This window comes from Garra rufa, chromosome 11 (genome assembly GCF_049309525.1).
Source record: "Garra rufa chromosome 11, GarRuf1.0, whole genome shotgun sequence".
Lineage (NCBI taxonomy): Eukaryota > Metazoa > Chordata > Actinopteri > Cypriniformes > Cyprinidae > Garra > Garra rufa.
Window position 1 is genome coordinate 650,422 of NC_133371.1, and position 17,594 is coordinate 668,015.

The 17,594-nt window shown below is 33.5% G+C and overlaps 2 protein-coding genes across 2 annotated transcripts; both read left to right on the plus strand.

Moving 5' to 3' along the window:
• The first annotated feature begins 4,782 nt into the window (after positions 1–4,782).
• On the plus strand, positions 4,783–9,576 carry LOC141345883 (flavin reductase (NADPH)-like). The gene is made up of 5 exons (XM_073850805.1): positions 4,783–4,994; positions 7,005–7,164; positions 7,458–7,549; positions 7,655–7,786; positions 9,124–9,576. Exons 1-5 carry the CDS (start codon positions 4,910–4,912, stop codon positions 9,276–9,278), a joined length of 624 nt encoding a protein of 207 aa, XP_073706906.1. The 5' UTR covers positions 4,783–4,909; the 3' UTR covers positions 9,279–9,576.
• A 117-nt stretch (positions 9,577–9,693) lies between these two features.
• Positions 9,694–13,532, plus strand: sertad3 (SERTA domain containing 3). Its single transcript, XM_073851127.1, has 2 exons — positions 9,694–9,820; positions 12,206–13,532. Exon 2 carries the CDS (start codon positions 12,214–12,216, stop codon positions 13,030–13,032), a length of 819 nt encoding a protein of 272 aa, XP_073707228.1. The 5' UTR covers positions 9,694–9,820; positions 12,206–12,213; the 3' UTR covers positions 13,033–13,532.
• Positions 13,533–17,594: the final 4,062 nt, after the last annotated feature.

The window sequence follows — 17,594 nt, forward strand, 5'->3', positions numbered from 1 at the left end:
ATTTTGCTTAGTTTAGAATTGCGGGGAAATCATGATCTCTATTTGATCTTTAAAAAACTGAAACTAAACTATATAAAAACTAAATAGAAATGTGTTCACGAAATAAAAACGAAATTAAAACGAACAAAATTGTTAATAAAACTAATAAAAACAAAACTACATTTTGCAAATTTGAAAACTATATAAAAATAAAACAAATTTAAAAAAGCAAAACTATAATAACCTTGGAAGGTTCAATATTAAATCAAACTACCAGAAGCAACTAAAGCTCCGTCAAATGTTTGATGGGTCAGAAACGAGCAGCAGGTCATGTGATGTGATGGAGATTCAGTCATCAGAGGTAATTTTAATCCTAAAATGTACATTAAAGAATATGTCTTACTAAAGATAAAGTTGTGACTATCAGTGAGATGATCTTACCACAGCTCCTCCAGTTTACAGAGAGGATCCTCCAGTACAGCACAAAGTAAATTCACTGAGTTTCCTAGTTTATTCCCAGACAGATTCAGTTGTCTCAGGTGTGAGGGGTTTGATCTCAGAGCTGAAGTCAGAGCAGCACAACCTTCATCTGTGATTCCACAATAACTCAACCTGTAGAGAACAATGACACAATGTGAATTGTAGTTTAAATGTCTGTATAGTTTGTTATTGACTCTGGTCTCAGAGCAGGAGAGGAGATATAATGACAATTATTGCCACATACTGCTGCTGATAGAATGAGATTAATGCATGTTGATGCTCAATGGTGCTGTTTGAAAATGTCATGTGCTTCAGGACTGAACAGACACAAAGTTAAATGTGAGATATTATTTCATAGAAATAATGTCGTTTCTCCAGACAGATTTGTTCTTATATCTCTATTTAAAATGTAATATATCTGTGTATGTGTGTGTGTCTCACACTTTATTAACTTTATTTTTATACCAGTTACAAATGAGGATGCCCCCAAAGCGAGGTTTTTGACAATTTTGTCAGATTTTTCTCACTTTTTGGTACAAATTTTAATATTTACATTCGTTATTTAATGAATACTATTTTTCAATTAATGCTCTATTTAAGTTAAAAACAGAGCAAAGCTACTTAAAATGCATTGAATATATAGCTCTAGGGTCACCAAATCTGAGAAGGCAGTGTAAGGAGAGCCATCATCTGTAGACACCCAATGACAGCTGATCATCCTGCAGTGACAAACCACATCTGACCATATCAACACCCAGATGTGATTGAGAACTTGAGTGTAGTATTCAGTAATTTAGTGTAGTACTTAAAGCGACTGATGACCAGACCAGATACAGACTGCTGCTTTTGATATTTGTTCCCCCTTTGTACTCCATTTCAGTTCAAATGTTGTTTCAGTTGTTGTTGTTTCATTTGTTGAAGCATTTTATGTTCATACAAATATTTACATATCAATACATGTGCTGGAAATAAAAACAGTTGAAAGTGAGAGAATGCTTTTTGTTTATATACAGTACTGGTCAAAAGTTTTGACAAAGTAGTTTTTTTATGTTTTTGAAATAAGTATTTTATGTTTATTAACATGATTAATTATTTAAATGATTTCTATTATAAAAAAATATGTTGTGCAAAGCTGAATTAGCATCAGCCTTTACATTACACCAGTATTCATTTTCACATGAATATATATATATATATATATATATATATATATATATATATATATATAAAATTTGTGTGGGTGTGAACAGTAAATACGTGCATAAAAACATATATGAATGCTTTATGTGTGTTTGTGTGTGCATTTATTAATCTGCAGATATACAGGTTTATGTAAAACACGTTAGCCAGCATTGAATTGCGACGATCTTGTTTATTTGTGATCACATGATGATTCGGAGCATTCATACCCTCCACTTGCACTGTTCCACAGCAACAAACTTGACCAAACTAACGTTGAACACATGTTGAAATGAATTCAACACGTAATAATAGCATCGAGCGCTTAGTTTAATAGCATACATTTAGCGTTGTTTGGAACGATATGTATTGTGAAAAGTAATGTACTAATGAAAACAAATATTTAAACAGAAATACAGACTGACCACGCAATGCAAGTAAATTAATCACGAACAACCTCCGGATATCTTGGGAACAAAACATGAAGTAAGTTGCACTGCTTGCTTCAGACTGATGACATCCATTGTACGAATAAATGTTCACAATATTTCCGTTCATGTGATATGCTTTTAGCAATCTCCCGTGTACACGCACGCAGCATCGATTAGTTAATGAGCAGCTTTTTTACCTTAACTAGCTTTTTCGCTAGATTTTAAAAGAATGTGTTCGTATTGACAGATCGGAGAAATAGCGCTACCGGAAATGTTTCAGGACCGGACATGCGCAGTAACGTTCCAACGCGCTTGTTATTGTTTACATCCTTGAAATGGTCTATAGGGATGTAACGATATCAAAATCCCACGATACGATAGTATTACAATATAAAGTCCACAATATAATACATTGCAATATTTAAAAAAAAGACAAATGAAAAAAGTATTACATTTAAATTTAAAGTTTACATTTAAAGTTATTCTATCTAATGCACTTTGGGGGTTCAAAATAAGAACTCCAAACCATGTTCTTAACTAAAACTAAAAATTCTAATTAACTAAAAATTTGAACTTTAAAGGGGACTCAACCCTTTTTCTTATTTGCAGTGTTGTTTTTGACAACCATCTTAGATTTAGTCTTAGTCTTAGTCTTTTGGACTAAAATGCTTCTTAGTTTTAGTCAAATTTTAGTCACTTCTATATGTGATAGTTTTAGTCCAATTTTAGTCGACGAAAAGTCAAAAAGGTTTTAGTCTAGTTTTAGTCGAAGAAAAGTCAAAAAGGTTTTAGTCTAGTTTTAGTCAAAAAAAGGGGAAAAAGTAGTCTTTTAACAAATTAATGTAGGTCAGTAAGTATTTTGCTGTTGGGTAGTGTCACTTATAAGTTCTGAAAATAGCAGATCTATAGTTCAACACAATGTGAGCCTCCGGATCGACTATTTTCACCAATAATTACAATAATGAAGGAATGTTTTAGAACATAAAAGACAAACAAGGATGGAATGCTAAAACGGCTTGCCATACTAGTATAGCAAAGAGTATTTAATGCTAAAACGGCTTGCCATAGCGTCAGATACTTTTTAAGTTTTAATTGGCATGCACAATAAGCAGAAATGTCATGCATTTTAAACGTCTGACGGACCACCCACTAACATTTTCGTCTATTCTCGTCTCATCAACGAAAACTCACACACGTCTCGTCATGTTTTAGTCATCAACGAGCCATTTTTATCTCGTCATCGTCTCATTATCGTCATGAAAAAAAGCGGCATCAACGAAATGATTTGGTCATCGTCATCGTTGACGAAAACAACACTTCTTCTTTGTGATATACTGTCTCAGTATAATTTCACACTGGTGTTTTAGGAAGCCAAACAAATTAGAATATAATAATATTGTTAAGTATAATTGAACTGCAAAATAAATGAAAATGAAAATTTTGTATATTATTTTTGCTTTACACTGCATTAAGGAAATTACAATACTTCTTTCCTAATTTCTACACAAGAGATATTTTGAATTTGGACTGCAGTAACGTTACCCATTTAACCCGCTAGCTGTAAGCAATTCATTCTGCACTTTTAAGCTTTTATTTCGACAGAAACAACAGGAGAGCTTTTATTTTGAAGGAAAACTTCAGCTTCAGTGAAAACTGGCTTACAAAACGTGTCTCAAAAAAAGCATCTTTTACTACTAATCTAATGAAATACTGTAATCATCTGCTGTGAAAGTAAAGCATAACAGGTGGCCGTTGCACTCCCAAACGCGTGCTAAACTCTTGAAAAATGCAATAAACAAATTCACTGTGAAGGGAGCCGTTCTGAGCAGCGGAAAACACAGGATCACGAGCTGATCGTCTGAGTATAATGCAAAGTGCTTAATGAAGGTATTAAGCCATATTGTGCTTTCGGGCATTAGTTTGTTTGACAGATACCGTGCCAAAACATAATGGTCCAAAACACAACACAACAAAACACAAACCTTTTATGTTAGAATAAGAAGTTTAAATATATTTTAAGACCTAGTGTTTCATATCGTCATGTGACCACAATAATATGGAGACAGTATATATATATATATATATATATATATATATATATATATATTCAACACAGTTAAGTGCACATCTTTTTTCACAAGGTTAAGTCATCTTAAAATATGTTTCCCATCTTCATCACCTGCATTAATATGGAGTAAAAATAAAATATTCATGGTACAAAGCAGATTTTTGTATAGGTTTGTATGTTAACATTATATTTGTTCATTAAATACGCTTATGAATTGTAAATATACAAGAAAACATGATTTACCAGATAATCATGGTTATAAATTATGGTATTAAAATGAACTGTAAAACGTCCAAAACCAACTACATTTAATGACTCACAGTAAATAAGTCATTATATTCTAAAAGGGAGTCAAAATACGAAAGTGAGCCGTTTTGCAGATATTTCGATATTTAGGAGTCGTTTCACCTTTAAAAACGTTTTAGGAGGAGTTAAAGTCGCCCACACAGAAGCTCCGCCCTTGACCTAAGCATTCTTTGCTGTGATTGGTTAGCGCTACTTACAAGCAATCAGCGATTGGACAGTTGAACAGTCATTCAAGTAGCCGTAGCAACAACAGCAAACAGAGATCAGATGAAAGGCGGGGCTTGTCACAATACTAGCGGGGATCAAAAAACCCTCCCTAGTTTCCTGAAGGAGGCGTTAACTACATAACAGCAGTGACATAAACGTTCAAGATCAGGTTTGCAGCTAGACATAGCAGAGCGAGGGATTTGACAGTGACATCTTCCTTTCCAAGTGGAATTGACCTAGAGCCTTTCTACTCGCCAATATGTCTGATGCTATAAAAAATGTGGCAATTTTCGGCAGCACGGGAATGACGGGGTTAGCGACCTTACCTATCGCAGTGGCCGCAGGTACACAGTTACACAATGACACTTGGGATACAATTGTTATTTAAAATGTTTAATATTGTGCTTTACGATATTTCAATGCAGAGCTTGTGTTTGACCTAGCAAAGATGTGACTTTGTTTAAAAATAGAAACTCGAGTGGAAAGTTGGGGTAGTTCAAATTGACTAAATGAATAATATAGTCTTTATGAGTTGTTTATTAATAGCACGAACTTGTTGCTGAACTTGTTTTTCTGTGGGTTCGATCGGTGATAAAATGTCAATTTTGTTTTATTTGTTTTGTTCTGTTTCTTCTCTTATGCATTGTGATCACGGGACTTATGACACTTCTCATGCATAATAACTAAACTGCTGAGTCACAGAATGCATGTTAAAGATAAGCATGAACTGACAATCTTTATCTGAACACTGCACAGGTCTTGATCAATTTCCCTCCACTTTTTTAGTTTGATCTATTGTCATTGTCATTACTATATAGGCCATTCTACAGAATTGGAGTTGGAAACGTCTTTTGCATTTCTAGTAACTGTGCCGTTAATTCTCATATTGTATTTTTAAAGAAAGTCTTGGAAGATTTTGCTTACATGTAAATTGTAAATCTATATTATTTGCTATTTTATTTAAAAAAAAAAAGAGGTAAATCAATAATGATTACAATTTTAACAATATTTTACAATATCAAGTGTGATTTATGAGATTTGTTGTATTTTGAACCCAATTTCTCTTTTTTAAAAGGCAAAAAGTTGATCATACTGATTTTAAAGTTAGTTTGAACATACACTAAACCAAACATTATCATAGCATCTGAGCTGATAACTCAGTATACTTTATTTTTGACAAAACATCCCATTTTTCGGTGACTGTAATGCTTTGGTAGCAAACACATCAAATTACAGAATTTTAACTTTCATACTAAAACACTACTAAAACATACTAAAATAAAATGCATAACTGTACCGAAACAATGATGACTTGTTTTGGTCGTGACTGTTTCAGTAGTGACCAATTTATGGGATAACAACCAAAAAAATAAATAATGTCACTACTAAAAATTTAAAATGTCACCAAATGTTTCAGTAGTGACTGTTTCGGTAGTGACAATTTTATAGATTTTTTAACCTAGCTCAAAGATGCTAATCAGCACATGGTTAGCTAGCACAGTTCTGAACAGTGGTACACATATTTAGACAAAATGTTGTATGGTAGTGGCGGCGTTCTTTAAAGTTACACAGATTTTTTTTGAACACATTTACCTCAAAATGATGGGGCCTAGCTACCTATCTATATAAATATTTCCTGATAATAAATCTAGTGGTGTAGTTAAAATCAGTTTTAGCCAATAGAAATTCAGTAGTGAAACTGAATTAAAATATTAAACTTCACTTTTTAAAGTAATAAAAAAAAAGATACTTTTAAAAACAAGAATGGGGACAAAATACAAAAAAATAATTCAATTTCAATTTTTTTATAAGTTGAAATTTAGGAGTTAGTGTTCGAGACAGCCACCTCCCAACTGCAAGTACCCACTAAAATATGATTTTATATATATTAAGCTTTCTAATATTTTAAATCTTATTGTGGGTTTGAATAGATAATAAAAGGATCTTATTAAACATCTAAGATTTGAATTCTTAAATGCTTTTTAAATGTGATTTTTGGGTTGTGGGACAGCAGTTTGCACCGATTCTGTAGAATGGTCCATATGTAAATATCAAATGAATGCATAAAGGTAGACAATTAACATGAATATGATACAAATCAGTACCAAAATAGTGTTCAGTTTTTTTTTCCCCATGTTTTTTTTTTTTTTTTTTTTCAGAAAAAAAGGTAGGTAGTTAACTTTTAGAAAATGACCATTGTCTTAATTTCTTATGAGCTGTTTTCAACATCACTTGATTGTGGTGTTGAATGATAGTTGTAATACCTTATGGGAACAAACAGGCATGGCATCTCGCATAATCTTTCATTTTCAAGTTTTACACAGACTTCTCACTTAGAAATTTGGCTGTTCCAGGTTACAATGTGACTGTGCTGGTGAGAGACGCTGTAAGGCTTCCTCCAGACCACAAGGCCTCCAGAGTTGTCGTAGGAGACGTTCTGAACAAAGATGATGTGAAGAAGACCATGGAGGGTCAGGATGCAGTCATCATCATTCTGGGGACAAGAAATGATCTGAGTGAGTTCTCTTAAACTCAAAGCAAATTCAATTAGTAGTGTAACATTTCATTCTTGGTCATGCGTCATTCTTTCAGATATGAATTTACTCAAATTTGACTCAAAATTCTAAATAAAGTCAGCATGAAAATGCTGTTTTCACTTCCTAATTGTGATGTAATTCAGATTACAAAATTGAAATTAGTGGGTGAAATCAAAAGAGCTGTGTGTTACTATTAATTTTAACCAAGTGTTATTATCTACCAGTGAGCTAAGTGCACTTCATTTACTTATTCTCTGAAATTTTGTCTGCTGGTCCCACCACGATGATGTCTGAGGGAACCCGGAACATTCTGGAGGTCATGAAAGCCCGTGGAATCCGCAAAGTTATTGCATGCATGTCAGGTATCGAAATCTGAGCTGTATTTGTACTTCATTAGTGTGCAAGCACATAATGGTATATGAAGAAACCGCTGTATCTGTATCTTTTTTTTTTTTTACTTCGTACAGCGTTCCTCTTGTGGGATCGTGCCAAAGTTCCTCCTCGTCTGGTGCCGGTCACTGAAGATCATGACCGAATGTACACTGTCCTGAAGGAGTCAGGATTGGACTATGTAGCTGTCATGCCTCCACATATCGCAAGTAATGAAAACTAAAATATCTACATTTACAGTCAAACCCGAAATTATTCATACCCCTGGCAAATTCTGACTTAAAGTTACTTTTATTCAACCAGCCAGTTTTTATTTATTAGAAATGACACAGACATCCCCCAGAAGATAATAAGACGATGTACAAGAGGCATCATTGTGGAAAAAAATATTACTCATCATTTATTTACATTTGAACAAAAAGTGGCATGTCCAAAATTATTTATACCCTTCTTAAAAATAAATAGAAAAGCCGTTATTGTCTATTACAGAAATCAAACCCTTCCTATAATTGCTGACTGGTATTTTTGCCCAGTCATCTTTAGCGATGAGCTCCAACTCTTTCAGGTGGGAAGGTCTCCTTGCCATCACCCTGATCTTTAGCTCCCTCCACAGATTCTCAATTGGATTTAAGTCAGGACTCTGGCTGGGCCACTGCACAACGTTAATGTTTTTGTCTGCTAACCATTTCTTCACCACTTTTGCTGTGTGTTTTGGGTCGTTCTTCTTTGTCCATATAAGCATTTGCAAAGGCCAAGTGGGCTTTTGTGTGCCTTTATCTGGAGAAGTGGTGTCCTTCTTGGTCTGCGTCCATGGAACCCAGCGGTGTGCAGTGTCTGTTGGACTGTCTGCTTTGAGATGTTGCCACCAGATGAGCCCAGATTCATCAGGATGGCCTTGGTGGTGATCCTTGGATTCTTTTTTACCTCTCTCACTATCCTCCTGGCCAGCACAGGTGTCACTTTTGGCTTCCGACCACGTCCTCTGAGATTTTTCACAGTGCGGAACTTCTTGTATTTTTTAATAATTTTTTAATAATACTTTGCACTACTTAGCAGCCACAATGCGCAGCCGCAGGTCCTCAGTGAGCTTCTTTGTCCACAAACCAACAGCAGAGAGCTTCTGTTTTTTACCTGTTGAGTTGATTAAAACAGCTGTTCTCAATGAATCGGGGTAATTAGGATGCTTTAGAACAGCTTGGACTATTTGGAATGGTATAGAACTTTGGATTTTCCCATAGACTGTGACAGTTTGCAAATGGTATGAATAATTTTGGACATGCCACTTTTTGTTCAAATGTAAATAAAAGCTGAGAAATATTTTTTTTCAACAATGATGCTTCTTGTACATCGTCTTCTTACCTTTTGGGAGATGTCTGTGTCATTTCCGGTCAAAAACAACTTGCTGGTTGAATAAAAGTAACTTTAAGTCAGAATTTGCCAGGGCTTGTCTGTATAAAAATATGAATTTTATGTAATAATGTTGTCTTTTTTCTAACATATATACTGTGAGTGTGTTTAAGAAAATGTGTCATTGTTGTCTTTCTAGGTGACAAACCTCTGACAGAAAAATACACTGTGACTGAGAACATGTTAAAAGGAAGAGTTATCTCCAAATATGACCTGGGCCATTACTTTGTCAAGTGCCTTTCCACTTCTGAATGGGATGGAAAAACCGTTGGAGTTTGTGGAGAATATAGTTAATCTACTTAGGGATACATAGAAATTGGACGAAATAATTTTATTTTTTGGTAATCATGCCATTGTAGAAATGCTTTGAGTTATGCAACTGAAAGTGTCAAATAACAGAAACTTTTTTAGTTACTGATTTAATTTGTTTATAAACACATCTATAGTTAACCATAGTTTAGAAAAAAATGCTGGATTGATGAACTCACACTTTTGTTTTGCCTTAAGGATCATTGAATGAAAAACAATGTAATTTGCCTAATGTAATCATTTTATGTTTCGTTTTTAAATAAAGATGTTAGTTTATAAAGTTCTTGTTTCTCGTTATATGAAATCTGTATAGTATCCGCTAAAAAAAACTACTTCAACTACAATACCCGGCATTCCTTTTGCTCGTGACGTCAGAACTGATTGAATCACTGGCGGGACAAAAAAAATCCAGCAAACCATTCCAGTCCTAAGACGCTTCAGCGGTGTTTTACAATTCATACAAGTCTAATGAAAATATAAACCTACAAGAGTTACATCGATTTTGGAGTTGTTTACATACTTTGCAGGTGAGTAAAAACATGTCATCTAGAAAGTAATAGCGGATAGTTAACATGCTAAGCTAGCGTACTGATTTCTGCTCACAAACTTATAGATACATTGAATACTTGTTTTTTTTTGGTGTCGATTTGTAATGTTACTATAGTAAGTTAGTCAGTTACGTTCTGGAAGGCTGGTATAGTAAATACACCTAGTTCAATTCGAACGAATGTGTTTTTAATATACATTTTCTATATTTAAAATGATTCCCTAGTTGTAATACATACAGGCCGATGTCGTCTTCGAAATAGACACGAATTAGGGTTTCGAAATATTAAACACGATACATTACGTCCTTTACATCTAATGTAGAGTTTGCAAAACAATTGGCTTCATTTGTATCAGTTATAGTTTGGGAGGTAAGTATAGTAAATATCATAGAGCAAAATGACTCCCACCTTTTTTTCTCCTGATGATAATCCTCGTTTAATAAAACTTATTTAATGAAATGGCTTTCCTCTTCTAATTTTGTCATTTGAGATGAATATCAATATGTGACCCTGGACCACAAAACCAGTCTTAAGTCGCTGGGGTATATTTGTAGCAATAGCCAAAAATACATTGTATGGGTCAAAATTATTGATTTTTCTTTTATGCCAAAAATCATTAGGAAATTAAGTAAAGATCATTTTCCATGAAGATTTTTTGTGAAATTCCTACTATAAATATATCAAAATGTAATTTTTGATTAGTAATATGCATGGTTAAGAACTTAATTTGGAGAACTTTAAAGGTGATTTTCTCAGTATTTTGATTTTTTTGCCCCCTCAGATTCTAGATTTTCAAATAGATGCATCTCGGCCAAATATTGTCCAATCCTAACAAACCATATATCAATAGAAAGCTTATCTATTGAGCTTTCATATGATGTATACATCTCAGTTTTGTAAAATTTAACCTTATGACTGGTTTTGTGGTCCAGGGTCACATATATATGAGATTTAGTCAATCAAACTTTAGCTATTTCTTTTCTCTAGAAAATGGTGATTTGTAGCAATGTAATGCTGAATATATTTTTATAGTAAACATATGTTGGTTTATGTCTATTTTTAACGAGGAATTGTGGAGTAAAAAAAAAAAAAAAAACATTTTTTCAAGTAAAAAGATCAAATTAGACCCTTGGGGTAAGATGCTATTATTTTACTGTTTTAAAATATTTTAAAAATGTAATATTTATTGTACTTCATGGGGTTATTATTAAGTCGTTTAGTGAGTCCATTGTACGTTTCAGCCATCTAAACTTTTTATTAAAGCCTTTAGGTTAATTGAGAGAAGTTTATTTTAAATTTGCATTCATATTGTTGTTTTTCTTACATACACTATCAGTCAAAAGCTATACATTTTTTACTGTTTAAAATAACTGTTTTTCTATTTGAATATTTAAAATGTAATTTATTCCTGTGATTTCAAAGCTGAATTTTTAGCATCATTACTCCAGTCACATGATCCTTCAGAAATCATTCTAACATTCTGATTTGCTGCTCAAAAATATTTGTTATTATTTATATTATGTTGAAAACAGCAGAGTAGAATTTTTTTTTTCAGTTTTCTATGAATAGAAAGATTAAAAGAACAGCGTTTATCTAAAATAGATTTTTTTTGTAACATTATAAATGTCTTTATCATCCAATCTTTTGATCAATTTAAAACGTCCTTGCTAAATAAAAGTATTAATTTCTATAATTTGTTTCCAAAACACACACACACACACACACACACACACACACACACACACTGACCCCAGGCTTTTGAATGGTATAATGTAGAATGTTACAAATGTTATTATTTCAGATAAATGCTGATCTTTGGATCTTTCTACTCATTAAACAATTCAGAAAAATGACTAAACTGTTTTAAATATTGATAATGATAATAATAAATGTTTCTTGAACAGCAATCAGCGCATTAGAATGATTTCTGAAGGATCATGTGACACTAAAGACTGGAGTAATGATGCTGAAAATACAGCTTTGCATCACAGAAATAAATTACATTTGAAAATATTTTCAAATACAAAGCAGTGATTTTAAATAGTAAAAATATTTCATAATATTACGGCTTTTGCTGTATTTTGGATCAAATAAATGCAGGCTTGGTGAGCAAAAGACACTTAAAAAAAACATTAAAATGTTCAAAACCTTTTGAATGGTAGTGTATATTCAGTTAAAATATGGAAAATGAAATATTTATATATTCATATCTCATACCTTCAGATTAATTGCTTTTACTGGAATTTTACATCAATTATATATTTATACATTGTGTAAAGATGGCATGTTTTAATAATTTTGTTTTGGATGTACTGAAACATTTCCTCATAAGAGCAGTCTTAAACTCAACTTGTTGTTTTGCAGTGTGACAAATGGTGGCCAAGGGACAGAAGCGCAAACTCCGCAGGGAGGACGAGGGAGGAGGATCTGCGTGGGAAAGTCAGCTCCAATCCGTGTTGGACATCTCCATGGATAAGTTCCACCGTGACCAGGCTCTCGTTGAGCCCTGCTTATTACGGTCGGTTCTGATCAACAACACGCTACGGCAGGTTCAGTCCGAGGTCCGAGCGCAAGTTGAATCCCTGTCTGCTGTAAAAATTCCCACACAAACAAAAAATCAAATCGGGTTGCTTCCAGAGCCTGATTTTCCCAAAATGTCCCCTCCATCTGACCATACACCTCTGTTGTCACTGAATACTGGAAATATGGAAGACGATTTCATGGCCTGGACTTCAGAGGAGGATTTTTCTTTATCTTCAGCCATTTCTGCCATTCTCAAAGATCTAGATACAGTTATAGATGCCAATCAAGGGCCTTGTGCATCTCAACGGGCTCCGCTCAGCTCTGTAGAGAATCTAACTCAATATCCTCTGTCAGGTTTGAGGACTGAAAGAATGTCCGACGTGGCATCGTCCATCAAAACAGAGGCCATGTGTTCAGGTTGCCCTCAAGATGTAGCTCTAGACAAACTTCTCTTAGACATGGACACATCTGTGTTTGAGCCGGAGGTGAACCTCCTGCAAGGTTTCTCCGTCACAGCCGACGATCTAGTGAAGTATCTGCCATCCCTGTCCAAATCGCCATCAGCGTCTTCTTCCTCATCTTTAGCCTCTCACAGTCAGGCCACGTGGGAAATCCAGGAGATAGAGCATGTTATGGACATCCTGATGCGAACATACCCGCAAAGCTGATTTTTATCAATATCATGTTTCTGACATTGAGGTTATACGCAGTTTTTATGGAGGTGTCCTGAAGAAATTTCCACTAACTACCTCATGTCTACCAACTTGTCATGTTCTGATGATTTCAGTGTCAGCTGATAGTTCTGTTTCAAAAGTCAGATGCATTTCTCAAAGTTCAGCAGCTGTTAAACAACTGTTTTGAAGCGAGTCCTTCCAAATGTGCCATTTTGTGTTTGTTTTTTCCCCCAGTACTTCATGAAATGTTGTTCTCCGAAATATGCACTTTCCATTGAGTCAATTCCTTACATTTTGTATTGGATCCTTACATAGCTTGCAGGTTGCCATTAAGAGTGGCCTTTAAATAGACAAAGGTCATAAAAATGAGATTGTGTATATTTTTAGTTTAAAGATATTATAATGTGCAGTAAATGAGCATTATGAAAAAACTGGTGCTGTTTCAGCAGATAAACATGTAGTTGCCTATGCAAAATATTTACTATGTCAGTATGAAATTGTAATGCGAGTATTAATCACTCTTTGTATTCTATTGATGTACTTTAAATAAAGTGGTACTTGGTGACATCAAGTGGCTGGAAGAGGAATTATATTTAAGAAACTGAGGCAGTGCTCATACTAGACTATGTCAAAAGGCTGTTTGGACCGAATGCCATGCAGACGACTTTGTAATTTATTATCTAATATGTAAATGGAAATAATGTTTCTACAGAATTGGTGCACACCCAAAAAACAAGCATTTAAGTATTCAAATCTTAGATGTTTACTAAGATCCTTCTGTTATCTATTGAAACCCATAATACAATTTAAAACACCAGTAAGCTTAATATACATAAATTGATTATTTATTAGGTACTTTGAATTGGAAGATGGCTGTCTTGACCCCTAACACCTAAATTTAAACGTATGAAAATATTGAATTCATTTTTGCATTTCATTCCATTGTTGTTTTTAAAAATATCTTCTGGATTTTTTTTAAAGAAGAGAACTTACATTTTTTTTTATATATTTTCTTTGTAAAAAAAACTTTATGTAAAAAAATTTCACACATTTTCATGTCACTACACTCTTAAAAAAAGTGCTTCACGATTCCATAGAAGAACCTTTTTTTGTCTAAATGGTTGCATAAAGAACCTTTAACATCTGAAGAACCTTTCTGTTTCACAAAAGGTTCTTTGTGGCGAAAGAAGGTTCTTCAGATTATAAAAAGGTAGGAAAGAGATGGTAAAGAACCTTTGACTGAATGGTTCTTCTGTGGCATTGTTTGAAGAACCTTTTAAAGCACATTTATTTTTAAGAGTTCTGATACAGTGTTTTAGTCCATTGGCTGAGTCTTATTTTAACTACACCCCTACATTTATGAGCAGGAAATATTCATGTGTCACTCTACATGGTGAGTAGATAGACCCCATCTTTTTGAGGTTAATGTGTTCAAAAGTATGAAAAAATCGGTGTGTAAAGTCACCACAGAATACCGTTTTTCTATAATGAAAAACTTTTTTGTGAGTTATTCCATAAAATTTAGTTCTGAAAACTGTTCAGAACTGTGTTAGTAACCATGTGCTGATAAGCATCTTTGAGCTATATAAAAGTATCTGAAATTGTGATCCTGGACCACAAAACCAGTCATAAGTAGCACAGTTATATTTGTAGCGATAGCCAAAAATACACTGGCATATGGCTCAAAATGATCTTTTTTTTCTTTTATGCCAAAAATCATTAGAATATTAAGTAAAGATCATGTTCCACGAAGATATTTTGTAAAATTCCTGTTGTAAATATATGAAAACGTAATTTTTGATTAGTAATATGCATTGCTAAGATCTTCATTTGGACAACTTTAAAGGTGATTTTCTCAATATTTATATATTTTTGCACCCTCAGATTCCAGATTTTCAAATAGTTGTATCTCAGTCAAATATTGTCCTATCCTAACAAACCATACATCAACGGAAAGCTTATTTATTATTAAAAATGTACCCTTATGATTAGTTTTATGGTCCAGGGTCACAATTGTCACTACCGTAACAAAAGGGAAAAGGGAACACATAACCCTTTATTGGGGAATAAAATTTTAGTAGTTATGCAAATCTTCAGTATTTTAGTATTTTTTTGTAGTGTTTTAGTATGTTGGTTAATATTCTGTAATGTGACGTAGTCGCTACCAAAACATTACTGTCACTACCAAAAATGTCCTGGCACGTTCGAAGCAAGAGATCTTTTGTCATAAATAAAGTATACTGAATTATCAGCTAAGATGTTATGTCAAACTAATGAATCCTCAACTTTGAAATCAGTATGATTTTCTTTTACAAAGAAAAGTTGGATTCAAAATACAACAAATCTCATAAATTACACTTGAAATATTGTTAACGTTGTAATTGTTATTGATTTACCTTTGAAAACTTTTTTTTAATAAAGGAGAAAATATATATTTACAAGAAAGATGTAAGCTAAATCTTAATAGGCAAATAAAAAACGCTTCTTATTAAATGACATATTACTGTGTTTTGGTGCTACAAATGTGTACCTTGGATAATGTTTCCAACCGAAAATGCACCAATTCTGTAAAATGGCCAATATAAAAGGGTTAAGAAACATCCAACAGATTACAAAAGACCATTTTTAAGCCATAAACAGATAAGACTTTAAAAAGTATATGGGCAAATTTTTTTTTTTTTTTTTCAATATTTGTCACTACAATATTGATTTCTTTTATATCTTACTATTAGTTTCACTAACTAGTCCTAAAATGTACAGAAACAACATGGGTGACAGGAAACTGTTGTTTATTTCGCTTACAGGAGAGATAAGGATTTTTTTTGTGGTAGGTTCTTTAAACTTATCTACGTACTGAGCTGTAAATGTTTATTACAGCTATTTTTTAAAAACCTATTCAAAGAGAGAGATAAAACAGGATGTGTAAAGTACAACCTTCCTTTAAAGGGGTCATGAACTGAGAAACCAAAATTCCCCAAAAATTCCCCAGATATTTTGACATAAAAAGTCATTATAAAAACATTCATGTTAGTATAAAAATAGCTTATACAGTTGAGGTCAAAAGTTTATATACACCTTGCAGAATCTGCAAAATGTTCATTATTTTACCAAAATAAGAGCGATCATACAAAATGCATGTTATTTTTTTTATTTTGTACTGACCTGTATAAGATATTTCAAAAGACATTTACATATAGTTCACAAGAGAAAATAATTTATAAAAAAAATGACCCTGTTCAAAAGTCACTTGATTCTTAATACTGTTAACTGAATGATCCACAGCTGTTTTTTGTTTTTGTTTAGTGATAGTTGTTCACGAGTCCCTTGTTTGTCCTGATTCAGGACTCCTGAACAGTTAAACTGCCCGCTGATCTTCAGAAAAGCCCTTCAGCTCCCACAAATTCTTTGGTTTTTTAGCATTTTTGTGTATTTGATTTTAGGAAACATGCAAGTATCTTCTGTAGCTTCTGAAGAACAGTACTAAATGAAAAAATATATAAATAATTTAGGCATTATAAGAAAAATGTACACATCTTCATTCTTTTCAAAAGTTTACACCCCTTAATGCATAATTTTTCCTTCAGAAGCATCAGTGAGCGTTTGAACCTTGTGTAATAGTTGCATATGAGTCTCTCAGTTGTCCTCAGTGTGAAAAGATGGATCTCAAAATCATACAGTCATTGTTGGAAAGGGTTCAAATACACAAAAATGCTGAAAAACCAAAGAATTTGTGAGACCTAAAGGATTTTTCTTAAGAACAGTGGGAAACTATTCAGGATAAACAAGGGACTCATGAACAACTATCACACAAAAAAACAGCTGTGGATCATTCAGGTAACAACAATATTAAGAATCAAGTGTACTGTATGTAAACTTTTGAACAGGGTCATTTTTATAAATTCAACTATTATTTTCTCTCGTGGTCTATAAGTAAACAAATAGCCTATTACTTGCAAATTATGATGTATTTTGATGTAAAAAAAAAAAAAAACCATAAGCTGACGTCAGAGAACAGTACAAAATCATAAAAAGGCAGTTCATGACACCTTTAAAAAGTCACTCCACCCCGAAATGAAATTGTCATTAATCACTTACCTCCATGTCGTCCCAAACCCGTAAAAACTTAATTCGTCTTCGGATCACAATTTAGGATGTTTTAGATGAAAACCGGGAGGTTTGTAACGTTAACTGTCCCAATGGCAAGTAAATAACACTGTCAAGGCCCAGAAAAGTATGAAAGACGTCGTCAAAATATCTGCCATCAGTGGTTGAACCATAATTTTACGAAGCTACGAGAAATAGTTTTTTGTACGCAAAGAAAACAAAAATAATGACTTCCTTCAACAATTCGTCTCCTCCGCGACAACGTAGCGCCATTTTATCCCCTGTACGTTACGCAAACAGCGTACGCTGTTCGGTGAGCTGCGTCATTCGGATACGCTGTTTTCGTTCGTTTCAAAGCGTAAATAAACGTAGAAAACGTATCCGCGTGTATTCAAAATATCTTAAGTTGTGTTCCAAAGACGAACAAAGCTTTTACAGATTTTGAACGACAT

Bases quoted from the DNA above. Each gene is read 5' to 3' on its own strand.
- LOC141345883 (XM_073850805.1), top strand. From the start codon at position 4,910: ATGTCTGATGCTATAAAAAATGTGGCAATTTTCGGCAGCACGGGAATG. The intron at 7,550-7,654 runs GTATCGAAATCT...TACTTCGTACAG, and splicing joins AGTTATTGCATGCATGTCAG to CGTTCCTCTTGTGGGATCGT. The intron at 7,787-9,123 runs GTAATGAAAACT...TTGTCTTTCTAG, and splicing joins CATGCCTCCACATATCGCAA to GTGACAAACCTCTGACAGAA.
- sertad3 (XM_073851127.1), top strand. From the start codon at position 12,214: ATGGTGGCCAAGGGACAGAAGCGCAAACTCCGCAGGGAGGACGAGGGA.